The sequence below is a fragment of the Crocodylus porosus genome, unplaced genomic scaffold (assembly GCF_001723895.1).
Source record: "Crocodylus porosus isolate Cpor-Errol unplaced genomic scaffold, CroPor_comp1, whole genome shotgun sequence".
NCBI classification, from domain to species: Eukaryota; Metazoa; Chordata; order Crocodylia; family Crocodylidae; genus Crocodylus; species Crocodylus porosus.
Genome location: NW_017728921.1, coordinates 13,769,776 through 13,789,843, shown reverse-complemented (window position 1 = coordinate 13,789,843; position 20,068 = coordinate 13,769,776). Strand labels below are relative to the sequence as shown.

Genomic DNA, 20,068 nt, shown 5'->3' with positions numbered 1-20,068 from the left:
GGTGCCACATTTCAAGACGGATGTGGATAACCTGGAGAGGGTCCAGAGAAGGGCCACTCGTATGGTTAAGGGCTTGCAGGCCAAGCCCTATGAGGAGAGACTAGGGCACCTGGACCTCTTCAGCCTCTGCAAGAGAAGGTTGAGAGGTGGCCTTGTGGCTGCCCATAAATTCATCATAGGGGCGCAGAAGGGAACTGGTGAGGCTCTACTCACCAAGGCACCCCTGGGGGTCACAAGAAATAATGGCCATAAGCTAGCAGAGAGCAGATTTAGACTGGACATTAGGAAGAACTTCTTCACAGTTAGTGGTCAAGGTCTGGAACAGGCTCCCAAGGGAGGTGGTGCTCTCCCCTACCCTGGGGGTCTTCAAGGGGAGGTAAGACAGACATCTGGTTGGGGTCCTCTGAACCCAGCACTCTTTCCTGTCTATGCAGGGGGTCAGACTCAACGATCTACTGAGGTCCCTTCCGACCCTAACATCTGTGTTTTATACATCAAACAAACACAAGCTAAATAATCACATATTAACTAAGCCCATCAGTATTTTTATACTCTGAGGTCCAAAGTCTGCTTTTCCTCACATCAAAGGTTTTGTTATCAACATTTATGGGCAAAGCTACAACTGTTAAGGGTGTGTCAATAATGCTAAACACCATTTCTGAGAAGGTACAGCACTAGTTTGTTTGGATACAGATTTTTTTTTTAATACTACTGCTATAACAAAAAAAACAAGCTTATCTGATGTTCATACCTTTAGGAGAAGGCTCCACGTAGTCTAAAACAGCCACCTTCTTTCCAAACTGGGCAGCTTCAAAACAAAAATGCACACAGGATGAGGAATTTTTAGGGAAGGGAGAAACACATGACACTAATTATCAGCTAGTGCTGTAGCACTGGGGAAAAATACCAGACTGTCCATGTCAAATATAGTTAGCAAGGAGGGTATTCCCTGATACTTCCAACAGTTGTTTGGTTTGTTTTTTAACCTCAATAACCTTTGCTTTAGTGTGTAAACCACCAAAGGGCATAATCAAAATTAAAGAAAAAGATAGCTGCTGAAGTGTATAGCATAAATTCTTACTTCACAGCTGTAGTTTAAAATCCCAGATACCCCTGAAGCAGGAATATAAAGAAGGATAAGGCAAGGGTGGGGGAGAGGGAAGGAAGCAAATGTGCCCACTTTTTTTCTCCCATCTGTGAGCAGGTTCTTAGGAAATTAATTCATGATTTACCTGTAGGGAGTGAAGTACATTAGTACACTTCATTACCTACACCCTGAAGGAAGCCAGCAGAGGTAATACTGAGATCACTAAACTTATCCTTTAAAATTAAAGACTTCTAATTTTACAGAATTTAATATCTCTTTACAGATACTAACCTTCTTTTGCACAGGCAAGACCACCAGAACCACCACCAATCACCAGAAGATCATACTCGTTCTTGTCTAGGAAAGGAACACGGACCAAAGGAGAAGAAACAAGAAAAAATGGGAGAGGTACATTAAGTGATGACTTCCTGTTCGTTTGACTGCACTATTGTGTTCTACAGGATAACATCTTATAGTTACACTGTACTGACCACCAGACCAAAAATAGGCTAGTGTATGAAAACCATCAAGTGAAACAAACCAAACGAAGTCTGTTTTCAGGAATGAATTGCAGGCAATAACAAGGAAGATAAAGCATGAAAAAGGTAGAATTTACACTGAGAACGCCCCATCTCAAGATAAATCTCAGAGGTTAACAAAACAGCTATATTTTATCAACAGAAGCATCATAGTTCTTTTATTACAGTTTCCACAGATATATTTTTCAGTGAAAATGGCCCTGCCTAAGCCTTTGGTCGACCAACGTTGTTGCAAAGATACAGGGGGCACTTTTTAATTTCAAATATTTATTTTTTGGTCGGAAGCAAGCAAAGCGAGCAGTTTACTTCACATCCTCCCATACATTCACAAAACTGGTTTAAAATTAGATAAATTCACAAAGGCAGAAACAACAGATTTCTACTGACAGTCACCAACAGATTTCCCCAGTCTCATCTTTCAGAGCGACTGCCATCAGTCCACGCTCAACTCCACAAGCATCGATGGCAACACGAAGAACACACAAAACCTGCTCCTAGGCTTTCGTCCTATTACGCATTTCAGTCCTGAGAGTTTTCTTGGTAGGCAGGTAGACTCAGGGTTTACGCGGACACATGGATTTCGCCCGATGGTAAACGAGGGTTTACATGGACACATGGATCTTGCCCTGCCGTATAGCGGCCATGCTTCACAAGGTGTGAATTATGCTACAGAGTCTTATTGTGGCCTCTGCTGTGTTCCTTAGGCAGGTCCAAATACAGATTTCTTCCTAGTCTGGGTGTCCAGATTGTGGAATAAACTCCCCCCAGAGGTGGTGCAATCGCTTACCCTCGAAATCTTCAAGAGGAGACAAGACAGTCACCTCGCTGGGGTCACCTGACCCCCAGTTACCTTCCCTGCTTGGTGCAGGGGGCCGGACCCAACAACCTCCCCTCCAGCAACCTATGAAACACCCCGAATGACTCAAAGCAGCACCGGATTGGTTTTTGGACTGGTTTTTGGTTTGTTTTGTTTCTCCCCCAAGGACACCAGTGGGCCAAAGACCTCCTGAACACAACAGCAGCCCCCATCAGGTGAGCACAGCCCTACCCAGGGCCTTTCTTGGGGACCTTCTCAAATTCACCCCGAGGGTTTTGTTGAATCTGGCTCTGCCCCGGAAGAGGCAATAAGAACAGAGCTATCTTTCCACGCGCATTTTGATGGGCAAGCGGAGGGGGAGTCGACCCAGGTCTGTCTGAGCCTCAGTTGCTCGCCTGTGAAATAGGTACAAGAGCCCTGCGCAGCATGTTCAGAGCCAGCCCGTGCACTGAACTTATTACAACCACCGAGCTATTCCCTCCTGACTCCAAAAAAGATAGGGCGGCAGGTCCGAGCGCCAGGCACAGGTACAGGCCCCCCCCACGCAGGAGCAGGGGTATGCGGGTGCGGGGCACCCCGTACCTGACAGGGCCCGCGCCGTACGGCGGAGCCCGGCCACACGCAGGAGCTGCTTCCGCCCCCGACAGAGCGCCGCCATGTTGTACGGCACAGAGGCTCCGCCGCGCCGAGGACCCCAGCTCGCCGGGCTGCCTTACGCAGTGCCTGAGCGGGAATGCACTCCGAGGCGGCAGCTGCGAGGCACCACTCTCACCTCCCCGGCCGGGAGGAGGCAGCAGCGGCCCAGCGCGCAGGTCGCACTAGGTCAGGGGGCGGGGACCGCGGGGTCACGTGGGAGGGACGAGGAGCGGTGGGTTCGATTCCCGGCTCCACCGCGTGAGCGCCGCCGTGTTTGCCTGGGCCTCAGTTGCTCGCCTGTAAAATGGGTACACGAGCTCTGCAGGGACGAGTGCTTTACGGAGACTGTCAGGGAACAGAGGCTGCACAGTGGCTTACAGCTCTTCTCAGGCTTGTTGGGTAGGGGAGGTGTTGCAGCCTGGTGCTGCACCATTGCATACCCTTTGGGCAAGGGCATTCCCCAGTTCCATCTCACCCCTCTCCTCCCTGCAGCACCCAACAGAGTTTCGGGGGCGGGGGTGTTCACTTACATTTTGCATCGGGAGCTTCCCCCTGGAAACAAGCTTACAGCCCCCCATGCCATAAAACAGGGCTTCGCTCGGGGTCCCCAGCCGCTCCCCTCGCAGCTGTCCTGTGCTGCACGCTTGCAGGGAGGCAGCAGTGGCCTTTTCTCTTTCAAAACAGTCCCTTTGGCACTGTTGGGATTTGCCTGCTGGGCCTGTTGGCACCTTCTGGAAATCATCGAAATTGGCTCTGGCCTCACGGCCGCGCTCCTAATAACACAAGGGCGCAGAGCCGGAGCAGCAGGAGGAAAGAAATACTGCGGACAATGGGCATGAGCTCAGAAACCCTCTCAAGCCATTGATTGTCTCGACAATCCCGTGTCTTCATTTTGAAGTCTGGCCATTTGGGAGGACCGCGCTGTTTTAGGGGGGAGTGGAGGGCTGTGGCCTACAGCAGAGGGAGGCATCCTTCGACAGATGCCGCAGAGCTAGTTCTTCAGGTCCCCTCCCAATGGTGCCGGCAGCGTTCCCGAGGCAATAACTCACAGCCACCACGAGCTTGAGGGAGGCTGATGAAATGCTCAACCCCACTTCTCCTGAATCACACTCCTTGGCCCAGAGAGCACAACACCAGCTATGTGAATGGGTGCAGCCTCCACTGGCACTGAGGTGAGGGCGCGAGTTTGCCTTAAAGGTACTTCTGCTTTAATTCACAGCAGCGTAATGGAGAGACACCTGAGCTAGCTGTACAAGAGCTGGAAGCAGGCTTGCTGCAGGTGTGCGCATCCCCACACCCAGCAATTTACCCTTCTGAGCAGCAGCGATTTAACAGGGCATGAGCAGGATCTAATCTGACCTTGCTGCTTTCTCATGTGCAAACCTGGATGAGATTTCATTTATCTGTGCCTCATGTTACCTACCTGAAAATAGATTTCATAGATATTAGGGCTGGAAGGGACCTCGGAAGATCATCGAGTCCAGCCCCCTCCCCCGGGGGCAGGAAGTCAGCAGGGATCATAGGATCCCAGCAAGATGAATGTCCAAATGTCTCTTAAAGGAGTCCGGAGTAGGTGCTTGCACCACCTCTGGCGGCAGTCTGTTCCAGGCCTCTGGGGCTCAGACAGTAAAGAAGTTCTTCCTTATGTCCAGCCTGAAATGAGGAAAAACAGCACTGATTTATCTCACAGAGGTATAATGAGATTTGCAAAGCCTTTTGACCATCCCTGGTGAAAGACTACAGGAACACAAAGCAGTCATGAGTCCAAATAATGCCAAAGGCAACAAAAAAACCATTTTATTCATTCAAAAAGTCTAGCTATTGGCCAGTTCAGTGGTGCAACCAGAGGCTACGTGGCAACAAAGACACGGTAATAATTCACAAGTTATGTATACTCAACCAAGGTAGATGGATCTGAGTCTGGGACCTACAGCTTTAGCCTTTGCTCCTGTGAGAGCAGTCAGAGAGTGAGAGCATGGGAGCATGTGTCCTTAATCATCGTGTCTCCTTTGGTTGCCCTGCGCATCACCGGTTAGTTCAAAAGGGGGCAGCATCCATCCTGCTGGGCCTGAGCCATCTCAGGCTTGAGATGTAATCAGTCCCATGCAGCACCGAGGAGTTCTTGGGCTGGAGAATGAAGAGGGACAGAGGGGAATTAAAAAGAGGGAAAGGAAGTTGTGAGAGTTTGAGGACACCACCAGATGTGGCTAGAAATGTTCAGTTGTGGATTAACCTTTTTTGCTCACTATTAATAATTGGTCTGAATACCCCAAATTGAAAACTGGAAACACTTGGAGAAATGATTGAGAAATTGTGTGGCGTCCCTGCTGTTAAGCATGTTTTTTAACATTGTCACATTACTTCCTGTAGCAATAGTTTGTAAGTCACAACAAATATCTTTGCCTGCTTCAGCAATAGCACACTTAGAGAAATATAATTTAAAAGAAAAATGAATTGAAAAGACAGAATCTGAACAGAAATGCCAAAATCTAGAACTCTTGGTTCAGAGGTGATACCTTGTATTAGACCAACTGTTGGTCTAATAAAAGGTATCATCTCTGAACCAAGAGTTCTACATTTTTGCTTTTTTTTTTTTTGGACCAACACAGCTACCAAATACATCCCTGAAGCAGCCCTGAACAGAGCGTTTCTAGATGCAAAAGCTTGGGGGCATTCCCAAACCAATCATTTATGGTCCGTAGGCAGGGTGGCAGGTGACCATGAATGAAAAGTAAAATGGACTTGAACCGAGCTGTCTTGTATTCCTGCTGTATCCATCTTTTCAGGAAATAGGTGATATACACAAAGCCCAAGGTCACGGCCAGTCTACCAGAAAGATGAAGCTACTTTTCCTGCGTGGGTTTATCTTAATTGTTGTTTTACAAGCCAAAATGGTGGAGTCCTCTGGGATGCCACAGGTAGGAGCTAGGACATGGCCCTTACCTGAGGGGAAACTTAGCAACTTTCTGCCCATTCTTTCTGGTTCCCACAAGCATAAACACGATCAAAGGCCACCGCTGTGTTTCGTAACACAAGATCAAAGGGCGGATTCTGTCTCTGGCCAAAAAATTCCACAAGACCAATCAGTACAGTCTATCCCAGATCCACACGTGAGGCCGAGGCGGAAAGGATCTGCACTAGCAGTGGAGAGGAGGTGTTGCTGCAGTTACCATAATCTGATTCAGAATTATTGGTATCAAGTGGTAGCTTTTGAGCTACTGGTTGGGCTACCTGTTTAAGATGGAACGTCAGCTTTCTCTCTCCTTTTATTTTTTACTTCGCCAATCCCTCGCAGTCGAGGGTGATAGTCTTCCATGATTATTGTATCTGTGTATCCAAAGATGGCTGGTGAAGCCTATTCAGGATCAGCAGACTCTACTGCAGTTCGGATATGTATATTTTTTCACTTCCCAGTGGGCTGATTTGACATCCACGTGATTTTTGTGACAGTTTAATAAGCATTAGAAAAAAACACTCTAATGAAGAAGGGCAGCACGTGTAACAACACACCAAGATACCACCCTGCCCTGCCTTCTTCCTGACATCAGACTAACATGGCTAACCATCTTTTGAAAACCCTTGCAGAGCCACGCTCAGAACTGTCTTGTGCTGACAGGTTGCACTGACGTCACATTTGCTCTTCCTTGGAGCTGTCTGCTTGTTATGGAAGAAGACTTTCTTTTAGAAATCTGGGCTGCAAACAAACTTCTTAAAAGACAAGCTATTGGATTCAGCTTCATATTGTCTGGGTTTTGCCAGTTGTAGCCAGCCATTTTTTTTTTTTTAATTTTGGCCGTAATTTTCAGTTTTAGTTGTCACTGCATTTATTTGCAAGGGAGATGTTTTTTCAACATATTGTAAATAATATAGTTTGATAACGCACAGGGACCTGACAATGTAATGTGGCTATGATTTTTTTTTAAATAAACTCAACACATATCTGACACGTACTTAAAATCTGTGTTTTCTGAGCCAAAAACAATGCTGCCAAGAGGCAGACTCTCTTATTTTTGGATTAATCTTAAAGACAATTTTTAAGTTACTGCCTCTTTGTCATGAAGGATTTTGTTGTGTGTGAGTGAAACATTAACAGTTTTCACACAGAGAGTCAGTTTGCGACATCCTGCATATAATGATTTTGCAACAGTTTAATCATTAACTCAAACTGTTTTGTCTTTCCAATTTTTTTTTTGGCTCTGTTCCCCTTATACTTGCATAGCATTTCCTATCTCCACTTGCTGCAAAGAAAAGAGGAGGAATCCAATACTTCTGGGGCGCGAGGAAGGTAGTGTCTGTCCTTGTCCCGTTATCATTGTTTGGCAGGGGTGGGAGGTGAAGTACAGAAGTCCTGCCTTACTGTACAGCCTACGCAGGGCGGTGGAACCGGTTCTTGGGTTGAGCTAAACATTCCTCCGCAGACAGGAAAGACTTCGCAATTATTTTCAGCCTCACTTGTGGTCCCAGACATGTCCTTTTCTGTGGTCGACGGCCATTGTGGAGCCTGATCTAATCTGTGGAGGTGCAGGAGAAAGTGAATCCTCTGAGAATTGCACGAAAGGTACAGGAATGGTGTAAGCGAAAGGAATGGGCTTGTCTGTGTGGGTGTGATAGGAGAGGGCGCAGAAAGTCAAGAGCGGCAGTGTGACGGGCTGGTGACAGCAGGATTGAAGTGACTGGCTCTTTAGCCATCAGTAGACGACATGGATCATAGTCAAACCAGCAGGGCCGGACACAGGCATGGGCAAACTGGGTGGCCACCTGGGGCCTGGACAGAAAGGGGGCCCGAAAATGGTGAAAATATAATTATTATTATCATTATCTCTGGTGAAGGGAGGCCTGATACTAAAAGTTCACCCAGGGCCACCAGGAGTCTAGGTACGGTGCTGCAAACCAGATAAGCGTATGGGAAACACCATAGTCTGAGAGGTTTCCTGATACATAAAGGATATCTACTCACTCCATAGAGACACAGATATGGAAAAAGCAGTCAAAATGGCTTGTGGTTGTCTGCACGAGAAATTTCAGTTGAAGAGTTGTGGATTAAGAATCCTTGAGTTCTGGTTCTTTTGCTTTGTGGTTTACAGAAATTGTAAATTATATGCAGTTTTTATAGTTGTCCTGCTGTGACATTGGCATGGAAAGAGATCTTTAGTTGAAGCTTGCAGTTTGAAAGAACGGTGAAGTATGTCAATGTTTGTAAGAGCTTAATATGTCTAAGTGGTTAAAATTCATAATCGTTGTATAGAAATACCAGAGACAGCGATTGATATTTAAAGCCCCCCACCCCCATGATGTAAAGACTCTATAGGCCCCACTGTTTTGTTAAAACCTGGGGATTTTCCCGCATTGAAAATTTGGGATTATATATGTAAAATAGGAAGATACAGCTAAAAGGAACTAAGTTGTGTTTCCAAAATTAAACTAAGTCATAATGTAATTTCACTCTTATTTGTATTCATTTCAAAGAAAAGTCAGTGACACCATATTGTTTAAAATACCTCATCAAGACACGTCATCATTTTCTTTTAAAATAGTTTTCTTCTACTTTGAAATAGCTGCTGACAGTCAAAATTAAAAGGGTTCTATTTAGAAACTTTCCAGCATATTTTATATTTTTTTTTCAATACTTCAGGTTCCTTAATTTAATAACAAAAACTTTTGCTGGAAATAGGCTTTTTCTGTTGTTTAGAAGATCAGCAGCTTATTCTCTTTATTCCTTCCTGAACTGAATTTTAATTTTTTTGTTTGTGGTACCTCCTCAATAGCTAATTGATTTCAAGTGAGGAAGAAACAGCAGGAGAAAATGAAATCTAAAGCAAAAAAAAAAATCTTCATTTTATGTAAATGAGTCAAGTTACATAAGAAAGGGAGGGGGGAGATAGAGAAATGTGATGATCTTAAATTGTCTCCATCCAGTCTTTTTCATGAGAAGTCAGCAAACCTTCAAAGCAAGAGGATTTTCACTCTAAAAATAACATTTTAGATGCTGCACAAAAAACAAATTCAATTCTGGGCTGCATCAACAGGAGCATTAGATACAAGGCACAAGAAGTGATAGTGCCTCTTTACCTGGCACTGATTAGGCCTCATCTGGAGTACTGCATGCAGTTTTGGGCTCCACATTTTTAAATGATGTGGAGAAGTTAGAGGGGGCTCAGAGGTGAGTGACAAAAAATGATAAAGGGCTTGGAAGGCAAAAGGCAGGGCAGATTTGCACCTTGTAGACTAACTAAATCAGAGGTGTATAGCATAGCACTTCAGACTCGCATGCTAACTATGTCTCTGCTCTTGGAAGGCAAGTCATGCGAGGAGAGAAGGAAATAGACATGTTCAGATGGTAGAAAAGGCGATTAAGAAAGAACATGCTAGCAGTCTTCAGATATCTGAAGGGATGCCATAAAGATGAGGGAGTAATACCTTTTCTCTTGCTATACAGAGCAGGACAAGAACCAGTGGCTTAAAGTTTTAGCAAAGTCGGTTTAGATTGGTTATCAAGAAAAAACTTCAGTTAGAAGTGAGGCAGTGGAATAGATGGCCTAGGAAGTTGCAGAATCTCCATCACTGGAGGTATTTAAGGGGAGGATTGGTCAGGGATGATTTAGGCATAGCTATGTCTGTACTATGGGTATCTGGGTATTTCCCAAACTTCTGAGCTTTACTAGTTGCTGCATGGGGCTGGAAAGGATTTTTTTTCTCTTTCCGGTTGCTATACAATAGGGGTGTTTTTTCACTTTCCTCAAAAGTACTGGGTGTTGGCTGCAGGTAAAGCTGGGGATTTTGACTGGGGTTTGTCAGTGCTCCTGCTAGGACTAAAACTGGGAGGTTTCTGGCCAGAGGGTCTTGCCCCTCTGCTCAGGATCAGACCAATTGCTACATTTGGGGTCAGTAAGGAATTTTACCCATGGGGTCAATTTGGTACAGACTATGACTTTTTTTTTTTTGCCTTTTTCTGTAGCAGAGTGGTCTTCTTTCTTGGATCTCTAGAGCATATTTAAAAAAACCCTTGTAGCAACAGGACACTAACAGCCCTCTGATTTACCTGGGGTAGGTTATGATGCTGTGCCTTGTAGCTGTGCACGAGGGTTGATTGTAGGGTGGCCACCTTTTCCAAATTGGAAGGCGGGACACATGCCCACCTTTCCCCTCTGAAACCCTCTCCCTGAAGCAGAGCTGAGCAGAGCAGAGCCCATGGGAGGCAGGAGGGGATTTGGACTGCCTGCTCCAGGCTCGGGGCTCTCCACCCTGCTGCCCTCCCCAAGGAGCCCCACGCTGGCCAAGACAGCATGGCAGGAAACCCCAAGACCACCTCCTCTTCTGCCCCACATACAAATCTGGGGGGGCATGTTCCCCCATGGCCCCTCCCTAGGAATGTGCGCAGCAGCGGGGAGTGGGCTCCATCCTGCTCCCCAGCCAGGCCCTGCAGCCACACATTCCTGCCCTGGGCCCCATGCAGTGCCCTGGCTGGGCAGTGCCCCCAACCCTGCCCCACTCCCTCCTACACCATGGGGGTCTCCATCTGTCCCCCTCCCTGCCATCAGACTTGCCTGCAGGTCTGTGTGTGCATGCACATGTGCATGTGGCACCCTCTGTGTCCCACTGTCTCCAGCCCCAAGCGGCCCCTTGCAGACTGAAACCATGCCAACCTGCAAGGGGAAACCTGTGGTTTTTGGAAAACCCAGATCACTGCACCATACTGGGGCATTTGGGACAAATGCTGTCCCGGAGCCATTCAGCCCAGGACAGGGACTTGTTCTTTAAATTTCAGGGCTGTTCCACCCAGTTGGGAATGGGTGGTCACCCTAGTGATTGCGTAGTTTTAGGAATAGGTTAGGTAAGGATTTGTGTGGGATGGTTTGGATGGGGATGTTCCTGCCTCAGGCAGGGGGTTGGATGAGACTTTCCAGGGGTCCCATCTAGCCGTACTTCTCTGTGATTTGGACTCTGGTTGGCATGACAAGCACTGAACAGCCTCACTAAGTAGTCTATGCTGCTTCTCAGAGGTGTAACTGGGCAGCTGCACAGTGCCCAGGGTGGTGCCAGCTGCTACGGTGCCAATCACAGTGGCATGTTCAGCTGCCACTGGTTGCAGCTATTTTTGTGTACTTTCACAAAGACAGAGCCTGGGGTGGCTATCCCATTTGCCCTTCCTCCCTCTCCCTCTGGCCCCTGCATTACACTACTGTTGCTTCTCTTGTTCTGGTAAATTTTCGAGTGCAATATTGCTGGGCACCTTTCTTGTCTGTTAACTCTTCCCATCAGATATCATCCACACAGTGTCCTAGTTTGTATGAGCTACATTTTTTTTTCAAAGTTCTTTATCACATCTTTCTCAGTAAAGGAAATTAACTTGAGTTTGGAAAATAGCAAGCACACATACAGAAAAAAAAATCAAATAATATTCTGAAAGTAGAAGGCTCAAAAGGAGGAGGGAAGTGCTTCACTTGAGCTATAGGTGTCTGGTTGTCATTTCTCTCTGTATTTGCTTTGTTCAGGGTTTTAAAAATCAGGCTTTAATCTCTTGTGTTCACTGTTGACTGCCTAACTCATTTTCCAAGACCAAATCAAAACTCAGAAGTTGTACCTCTTTAAGGTTATCCCCAACCTCCTTATTTAGAGGCAGTTAGAGTGATGTAAAGATTTTTTCTGTACGTTTCTGGGAAAATAAGTGAATTTTGCTCTAAAAGGATAGGTCAGCTTTATATATCAGTCTAGCTTCACACATCCATGCTAGATACTATATCAATGTAACTACTGGTAAAAAGTACCCCTAACTATACATCAATACAAAAATATTACATAGAACAGATCTAAGAGCGTCTGTGCAGTCCCTCTTTAGATCAGCTCCTGGGACAGCTCTGTAGAAAGTGTGCTGCCTTCCAGACGTACTAAGATTCCCAGAGACAATAAAGAGGGGGAAACAATTCAGTCAGATCCCGGCTGTATCAGAAATGGTTTTTCATTTTTTTCTCCTGCTGTTTGGTGAGTTGCTATTCAACTGTCCTGCCATAAAGGAAAGAGACTTGACACCCCAGTGTAATATCACACTTGGAGGAACACAATCTGCAGAATAGTTTTCTAAGTCCAACCTATAAATGTAGTATTTAATACTCTGTAATGCATGGGTAGGTGACTTATGGCCTGTGGGCCAGATTTATGCAGCCTGTGAAGGTGGCAGTGGTGGCTGTGTTGGAGTAGAAGTGGTGACCTGCTTCAGACCAAGCTGTGTTATTTCAGCCTGCTGCTCCCTGTTATAATGCGTGGATCACTTTCCATTCCTTGTCTAGTTCATACTCTTAAGCAATTGGATTAAATAAGTCTCTGGCAGCACTACAGTATATCGACGTGCAAGGGTCTTGTCGCTACCATTTGTGCATTAACTACGGTGTGATAAGCCTGGACTGAAAAAGAGAATTAATTCCTTTAGGCCAAATTCAACCCTGGTGTCACCCCATTGGCTTTAAACTGAGGATAAATTTGGCTCACACCTGACTTTGGCAACATTCACTGTGCAGCAGCCAATTAAGAAGAACAGTGTCACCAGAGGATAGAGCCAAGATAAATAGTGTCTTCTGAGGTCACTCCAGGGCTGAGCACCTTTAAGAAATGGCTGCTGTAATCTGTGTAATGAAGAGTTGGGGAAAAGGATACTGCTCCTTTTAGAAGCTGTGTGTAAGAGAGCCCATAAGCTATTCCCGTGATGTGATCAAATGTGACTGAGACGACTGCAGGCTCCTGGACTCTTATTCTATAAAATCTACATCAGAGCAGCACAGGAAAAGATCAGAGGGAACAGCTTCTGCTATATTCAGAAAGGTACATATTTATATTTTCCTATGTCTTGGATCTGACATGCTTTATTATCATAGGGTAAGCCACTCTTTCAGATGGTACTGCGCATAAAGAAGCAGTTTTTGCCTTGCTTTTGACTGGCCCTCACTGTCGTGAAGCTAGTCCGTGGGCAGCTACAGCCTTCATAGAAGAAGAAAAGGACATATTTATGTGTAATGCATTTGTAGCATGCTGTAAACCCAGACAGGTGAAGGAAGCGAGATACAATAGCCCAAAGTCGAACATGTAATTTATGGCTAGCTATGCTAGAATTGAGTACTCATTTGAATTGCTTTTCAAGGCAAAGCTGAGCACAAGTCAAGGTTATGTGCAATTATATTTATGATTGTGAGGGGGAGTTTAGTAAATGTGTCTCTGTTGTCGTCTTTTCTGCTTGTTTCCATTCGGAGTAGGGAGCTACACTATAAAGCCCTCATCTTCCCTCTGAACAGGGAGAGCAGCGAGCCAGTACTTTGGTAGCAGGCACTGTTGCTGCTTATGGGATATCTCCCTAGTGCCTCAGCCCATTAAAGGCACATTTAAAAAACAACCCCACACTTCCTTGGCAGTGTTACCAGCAACACCTTGCCGCATGAAATCTAAAACAAGCTTTAAAACTCTAATTCAAGGTTTCTAGATTTGTGGTTTCTTTTCTGCACGGGCTCGGCTAGGGATCACAATAATAGGCTGCTAAGCTCCAGTTTTGGGCTCTCATGCATTAGCTCAATGCTGTATTGTTTAGCATACAGCAAAAAAATCATCTGGTGCATGACTTCAGTTTGCATCTCCAAAAATGTGCTGTCATATTTGGCACAAATGCTACAACCTGCACATGTGTGAACCATTCTATATTTTTTATTTCATTTTTCTTCATCGGCCTGATGCTGCAGTTCTAGTTTTACTTGTTTAGCACTGCTCTAGCAGTGTTTGTTACTCTCTACGGTCTACTGCTGTTTGTTAATCTTCCAGCAGTATCTGTGGAATTAGAGCTGGCTGGGAATTTTCTTATAAAACTTCCTTTTGGACAGAACATGCCAGTTCATCAAAAATGATCTTTGTTCAGCAGGACCACATCAGTTACAGGGGGGGGAAGATCCCAAAACTTTCTTCAGAAAAGATTCCTTGGGTGTAAAATGTCTAGCTCAGTGATCACCAACCAGTGGATCTCGATCCACCGGTAGATCTCGGAGCCTCTTGGAGTCGATCCAAGGCTGGAGTGGGGTGCCCATGTGCGTGCACGCATGCACGCACCCGCCCCAGCCCAGCAGGTCAGTCCATGGGGGAGGGAGGGGGCAGGGGCTAGATCAAGGCCCCCAGGGTGAGGGATAGTGCCACAGAGGCAGGAGCAAGGATAAGTTCAGTGGGGCCCTGGCCAGGTGGTACTTACGTGCTGGGGAGGTGCACCCCCAAATAATTTTTTCTCCTTGTGCCTGAATCTGCCTCCCCTTCCCTCCCCACAGACTTATCTGCTGGGCTGGTGGTGGCACATGATAGGTCTTGGGTTACTTCTAAATGCCAAAGACGATCTACTTAAAAGGGTTGGAGACCACTGGTCTAGCTAAAGCAAGAGTTGACTCTCCACCCAAGAATAACCAAGTGTTTAGGGCACTCCCCTGGAATCTGAGACCACATTTCAAATCCCTGCTCTGCTTCAGTCACACTCCCTTTTCCCAACTGAGGGCTCTAGCCACCCGAATGACTGGCAGGCATAGGGGCGCAGGGCTGGGAAGGAGGTGGCTGCCTGGGGCAGGGGACAGTTTCCCAGATCAGGGTGCAGGGCTGAGAGGCACCTGCCCTGGAGGTGGGACAGCTCCTCCCACCCTATAAAGCCCAGGCCTGACTCCAGTGCCTCCTTCCAGCCTGCAGCTGCTCCCAGGGGAGCCTGGAGCTCATCCTGGGTGCTGTAGGGGGGCAGAGCAGGGCAGGAATAGCACTACACTGAACTGCTCGCATGGGGAGCAAATTTGCTCCTGATGGGCATACATGTAGATGTGCTCCGGGCGGGGGGAGCTTACTGCACTTTATTTACTGTGCAGTAAGCTCAAACTGCATTAATAGGACATGTAGACATACCCAGAGGCTACTTTATCTCTCTGGCCTAATGAATATTTATTTATACAAAGCAAAAGAGCTCTGACAGGAGAGACTAAGAGAGATCCCTCAACCCCAGCCTAGCCAACCGCCTAGTGGTTAGGGAACCCTCCTAGAGCCTAGAAGATTGAGGTTTAAGCGTGGTCTGAATGTGGTAAAGCAGGGACTTGCAGGTGGGATACCACACCCCAGGACAGCAGCCCCAGCATGCACAAATGGGTATTTTGGGGCTGGGCGAGATGCAGTGCATATCTGATCTGTTTTTTCACAAACGCGTCCAAATGGAATGAGAAGAATCTTGAACTCGAGCAAACCGTTTCCTGCTCAGCTCACAAAGGTGGGTGAAGGCATGCACGGTGCATTGTGGGCCGGACCAGTATTGTCCAGCAGAGACTGGGCCTATGGATGGTTCAAAACAAGTGCGGAAAAGAGTGAATAAGTAGGAAATAGAAATAAGTTTCTCTCGAAAATGTTGTTCCCATGATAGCTACAGAATAGTAGGGCATTTTTACATGTGCTCCAGGAGGCACTTTAATTAGTGAGCTGAACTAATTAAAAGCATTGAAGCATCAGGTATATTAGTGTCCCTCATGCTGAAGAATGGCAGAGGCGTGCTTTGATCTAAAACTCATCAACCAAGCTTTAGTTCAAAGCACCCTGCCAGCATTTTTCAGCACAGACACACTGATACATGTGATGCTGGCATTTGCTGGAGTACATTCATTTCTGTGCTCCATCAGACTTGATTAGTTGAGTCTGATCCAACACGCTGGATTTCCAGCAAGTCGGAACCGGCTCCCTGCACGTGCATAGGACCCCATAGGTTTCTTTCCAAATTATAGTTCTAATCCTGCAATGGGATCATGGAACAGGTCGGCAGACTGAGGAGAGGCCTCCGAGCTCTGTGGGGATCACTTTCTCCACCACTGAAAACTGTAATCCATTTTAAATAACACATGATCACTCCATCCCATTTCTAGGATAGTCAGTGCAGAAGGATGCTGTTTAGCCAACAGGAACAACAGAGGGAGTTTGAAATGGTCAGAATGTAATTATTTTAATTGGAATCTCTCCAGGGCAATGCAGTTAAACACCCCTATAAAGGCTAATTGATGGAAGTTCCTGATACATAATAGGCACTTCTTTTTGTTCTCCCCCTGTCATCCAATGAGAAGAAGCCTATATTTGTATTATTTCAATCTAGAAAGAGACGAAAATAAAAGGCAAAAGGACTAGAACAAAAATAAAATCAGCAGAAGTTTGCGGTAATGGAAGTTTGACATTTCTGTAGCCATGGTAATGAAGCTGAATTATAATACTGAAGTGTAGAGGGAGAGAGAAAATTTACATTTAGTGTGAAGAGCAGTCAATGGAAAAAGAAGGTAAAAAGTGAATCTACCTTGATTTCAAGATGGTGATGGAATATGAAATTACATTGTACTGTACAATAGCAGATAGGGCCAGGCAAGGTTTTCTTTGATACACAGTTTATTTCTATTTGGCTGTATGTTGATTTCTGCACATGAAGGAATATAAACCTCATTTCACTTTTAGTTTTATTTCTGCATTTGTCAGAAAATGAAGGAGAAAAAATATGCTCCACATTTTTAAATATTCAGTTAAGGATTTTTCCCCCCTTTTAAAGCACATCTATAAATTTGCAGTTGCTACAGCCACACCTAATGCTTGGCAGAGGTTAATGAAAACCTTTTTGTCAAATCAGTCTGCTAGCCTTCTTTCATGGAAAGATTGAAAAAGCATCTTCTGAATGCTATAGTAAGAGAGATAGTCTTAATTACGCACAATGTGGGAAACTCAGAAATTTAAATTCTAATCATGGTTTTGACACAGATTCCCCTGGCTTGCAAACACACGCAAATCTTGACTTTTCACAAGAGCATCAGGTGTTCTAATGTAGTGTGGGCTCAAGCTTTGCAAAACTTGGATATTAACCTCTTGAACCTCGGTTTTACCATCTGAGAAATGGGGATAAAAACTACTGCCCAGAAGTGATATAAGAGTTAAGCAGTTATTTTGAATGGCCTCTGAAGAAGAATGTTCTATAATTGCTTATTATTACATTTTGCTCTGTGGACACTGGCTACTAGCCACCATGTTTCTGAAATGAGTTCAGACCCTGTCATCCCCAGGCACTCTTCTATTGTAGTCAGCTTCTATTACCATCAATATCATCAGACCAATGGAGAGATTCTTTTGTAAAGGAAGGGTGAATGGTATAACTTTACCAAGCACTCCCCATTCACCAGGTTATGTGAGCTAATAAAAGCTAGATTGGATTATAAACCCTCTTGTATCAAAACACTACAGTACTGACTGGCTGCTTAGAGACTCATAATAAACTCCGAACAACCAACCAGGCACTTGGCAGTTATATTAAATGCATGAAAAATGATAGCAGAATTAGATGTAATATCATCTTTCCACAAAGGGATGATTTATCAGTGGGACAAAATCGATTAAGGAAAGTGTTTAAAGTACTGTTTGTTCCCACATTTTCACCAGTTATTCATAATGTAAAGACTATTAATGTCACCTTGGTGTTTGGGATCTGTGTATCCTCAAATGGATGTCTTTAGTAAATATAGATAAGAACACTTTGTCCTTGTCAAGTGCCATGCATCCAGACATAGTGGTATGCCTTTCAGACAGAAATTAATTTAATTCAATAACATTGTGCTAATTACAAAAAATAATATTAATTATCACTTACTGGAAGGATCATTGAGGCATAGAGGCTAGGTCACTTTCCCAAGGTCATATAGGACATCTGTTGTTAAGGGGAAGATAAAAAGTAGATGCCTTGACACAAAGCTGCAAAATTCTCTCATCCCTGTGACAGAAAATAGATATTCCAGTATCTACCATGCTGTTGTTATATGTTACTGCAAATTTTGTGATTATTTTCAACTATGGTTACACAACTAGGGGTCAAAGCTGTGAGATTGAATCTAGGATATACTGATAAACAAGATACATTATCATTTGGTTTGCTTAGCTTGTTTGGATTTAAGTTTATGGGCATTCATTGAGAAATTAATGTTAATTATAGAAATTAGGCTTTCTAATAAGTAATCATTTTAATATGGATTTAAGTCATTCCATTTCTTAATGTCTCATTTTTAAGCATCATTAAATCCAGACTTTCTTATACCAAAGCAACTAAGACGCACATTCCTTTTTAGCCACCAAATAACGTTTTAAAACAGCTTGTTGACTTTCCTCCTTCAAGCATTTCACTTTGTTAGCAAATGGACACTTTTCCGTGTGAATGGAAAAAAAAACAGATTATTACTAGCATTCATCATTTTGTATCAAATCCCTTCAGACTATCCCATGATACGAATATGGGGAGCATAGACATTTATTATGAAGCACTGGAACAGCGACAGCTTAAAAAAAATGAGTCTCCTCACTGGGAATTACCTTAAAATGGATGAGCCCCACTGGTAAAATCAATTAGTTTTGCACCCCAGGGAACTCTAGGTACAAGACAGGTTTTAACTGTGTTCACCAGTCTGACTGGAGAAATATCTGTAAGTGACTGGTAAATTAGATTAGTAACAAAATGCTTCACTCTGTTAAAACAATAGAGGAGTCCGCTGTACAGGAATAAGACCGACAGTTATGATATGTTGTTCTGACTGTTTTGACTTTACACACCACTATCTTCCTGGTAAAACACATACAAGGCTTTTTTGCATTGTTTTAAGAAAAGTGCATCTTGGGTGGTCTTTTACTAGATGCCTTGCCCTCCTCCCCCCCCTTTCTTTTTGCCAGTTACTTTTCTTTAAAAATTTGGCTACTTAAAACCCAAACAGAAAATGACTCCCCCTTTCAAAATATTACTGTTTTATTGGATTTTGATTGGTTAACAGCTAAATAAAGGTACAGATGAATTTTGAGTTGTATTTTAAAGTCATGATTTGATCATTAGTTCTGACAAACGAAATGCGGTTAAACCAGTGGTTCTCATCCTTTTTTTAGTCTCAAGGTACCCCTTGATAGACTCAAGGCAGCCCTTGGTAAATGACAGCTCTTCATTTGCACTTGATTTTTGACTACAGAAAAATATAGCAATTCTTCTGTTGCAGAAAGACCACAACGCTTAACAGTTTTTAAAACTATGGATTTCTGTTTGAAATATCAGGGCTTATCTTGTGAATAATGTTTGCACACCTGGCTGCAAACCCTTTTTGACGGGGTTAGATGCTTAAGAGACGCCCAAGCGCCACAAAAAGTGTCACTGATGATTCAGTGTTTGAATTCACCTGTATCTTCTTAACAAACACTGAATTAACACATTGCCACTTCCCTACCTACACTCTCTTATTATTCTCAGATCAGAGGATTTATTTCCTGTGCTAAAGTATTATGTAGTGCTGATGAGCAGTATTAAATATATTCCCTCTTTTACACTAGCAGTGGCTAAACTTGCCTGAGTTAAGTTTACTTTTTTTTTTTTTTTTGAGTTTAGACTCCATTGGTCAAGTCTGTGAAGTGCCTCAGGACTACAGGATTATGATAAAGAGAAAGTTCATCAGCTGTATTGCTACTTGGTTTTAGTTTCCCATTCTTTCTTGTCTAAACACCTGCTTCTTGTATTGCCAGATTGTCAAATGGCATGGTGTAATAGGTTGGAAAATTTTGCCTGAAGTAACTGGTGTGGCAAGAAAGTGTTGATCCACCACAGAAAGGTTAAATGTTTTCTACTAACTCACCTGTGTGCATGAGAGAGGACTGTGGGTTGAATAGTTTTGAGAGAAGAAATCCAGGTGTAGTTAAGATGGGAAGATGGGATAAAGATGAGCTAAACCTAACTGCTCTTTCAAAAGCCCAACCCAGAGACAGAGGTAGTTTAGACTTTATATACTGAGCAAACTAGTCAGGGAACGTCTGGAGGGACTGGATGTATTTAAATCAGCTGGTCTGGACGATCTCCACCCCGAGTGCCGAGGGAATTAGCTGAGGTCATTGCGGGACCCCTGGCACGGCTGTACAAGCACTCGTGGTGCTCTGGTGAGGTACCGGAGGACTGGAAGAGGGCCAATG

At 44.5% G+C, this 20,068-nt stretch overlaps 2 protein-coding genes across 6 annotated transcripts in view; one reads left to right on the top strand and one right to left on the bottom strand.

Moving 5' to 3' along the window:
• The window catches only part of TXNRD2 (thioredoxin reductase 2), a 39,163-nt gene extending 36,001 nt beyond the window's left edge, over positions 1–3,162 (bottom strand). Inside the window, exons 1-3 of the mRNA XM_019539034.1 lie at positions 3,026–3,162; positions 1,379–1,444; positions 752–808 (exon numbers count right to left, since the gene is read on the bottom strand). Coding sequence (XP_019394579.1) covers positions 752–808; positions 1,379–1,444; positions 3,026–3,101 — 199 coding nt within the window. The 5' untranslated portion in view covers positions 3,102–3,162. The remainder of the gene's footprint in view (positions 1–751; positions 809–1,378; positions 1,445–3,025) is intronic.
• A 4,127-nt stretch (positions 3,163–7,289) lies between these two features.
• Positions 7,290–20,068, top strand: part of COMT (catechol-O-methyltransferase) — a 33,791-nt gene continuing 21,012 nt past the window's right edge. The window contains exons 1-2 of one of the 5 annotated variants that reach the window (XM_019539036.1): positions 12,627–12,892; positions 19,628–19,713. The gene's annotated coding sequence lies outside the window, so the exon portion shown is untranslated. Of the gene's footprint in view, positions 7,365–7,470; positions 7,651–12,626; positions 12,893–19,627; positions 19,714–20,068 lie in introns of those variants that run through there. The other 4 variants (XM_019539038.1, XM_019539039.1, XM_019539037.1 and 1 more) reach the window with 4 other exon arrangements.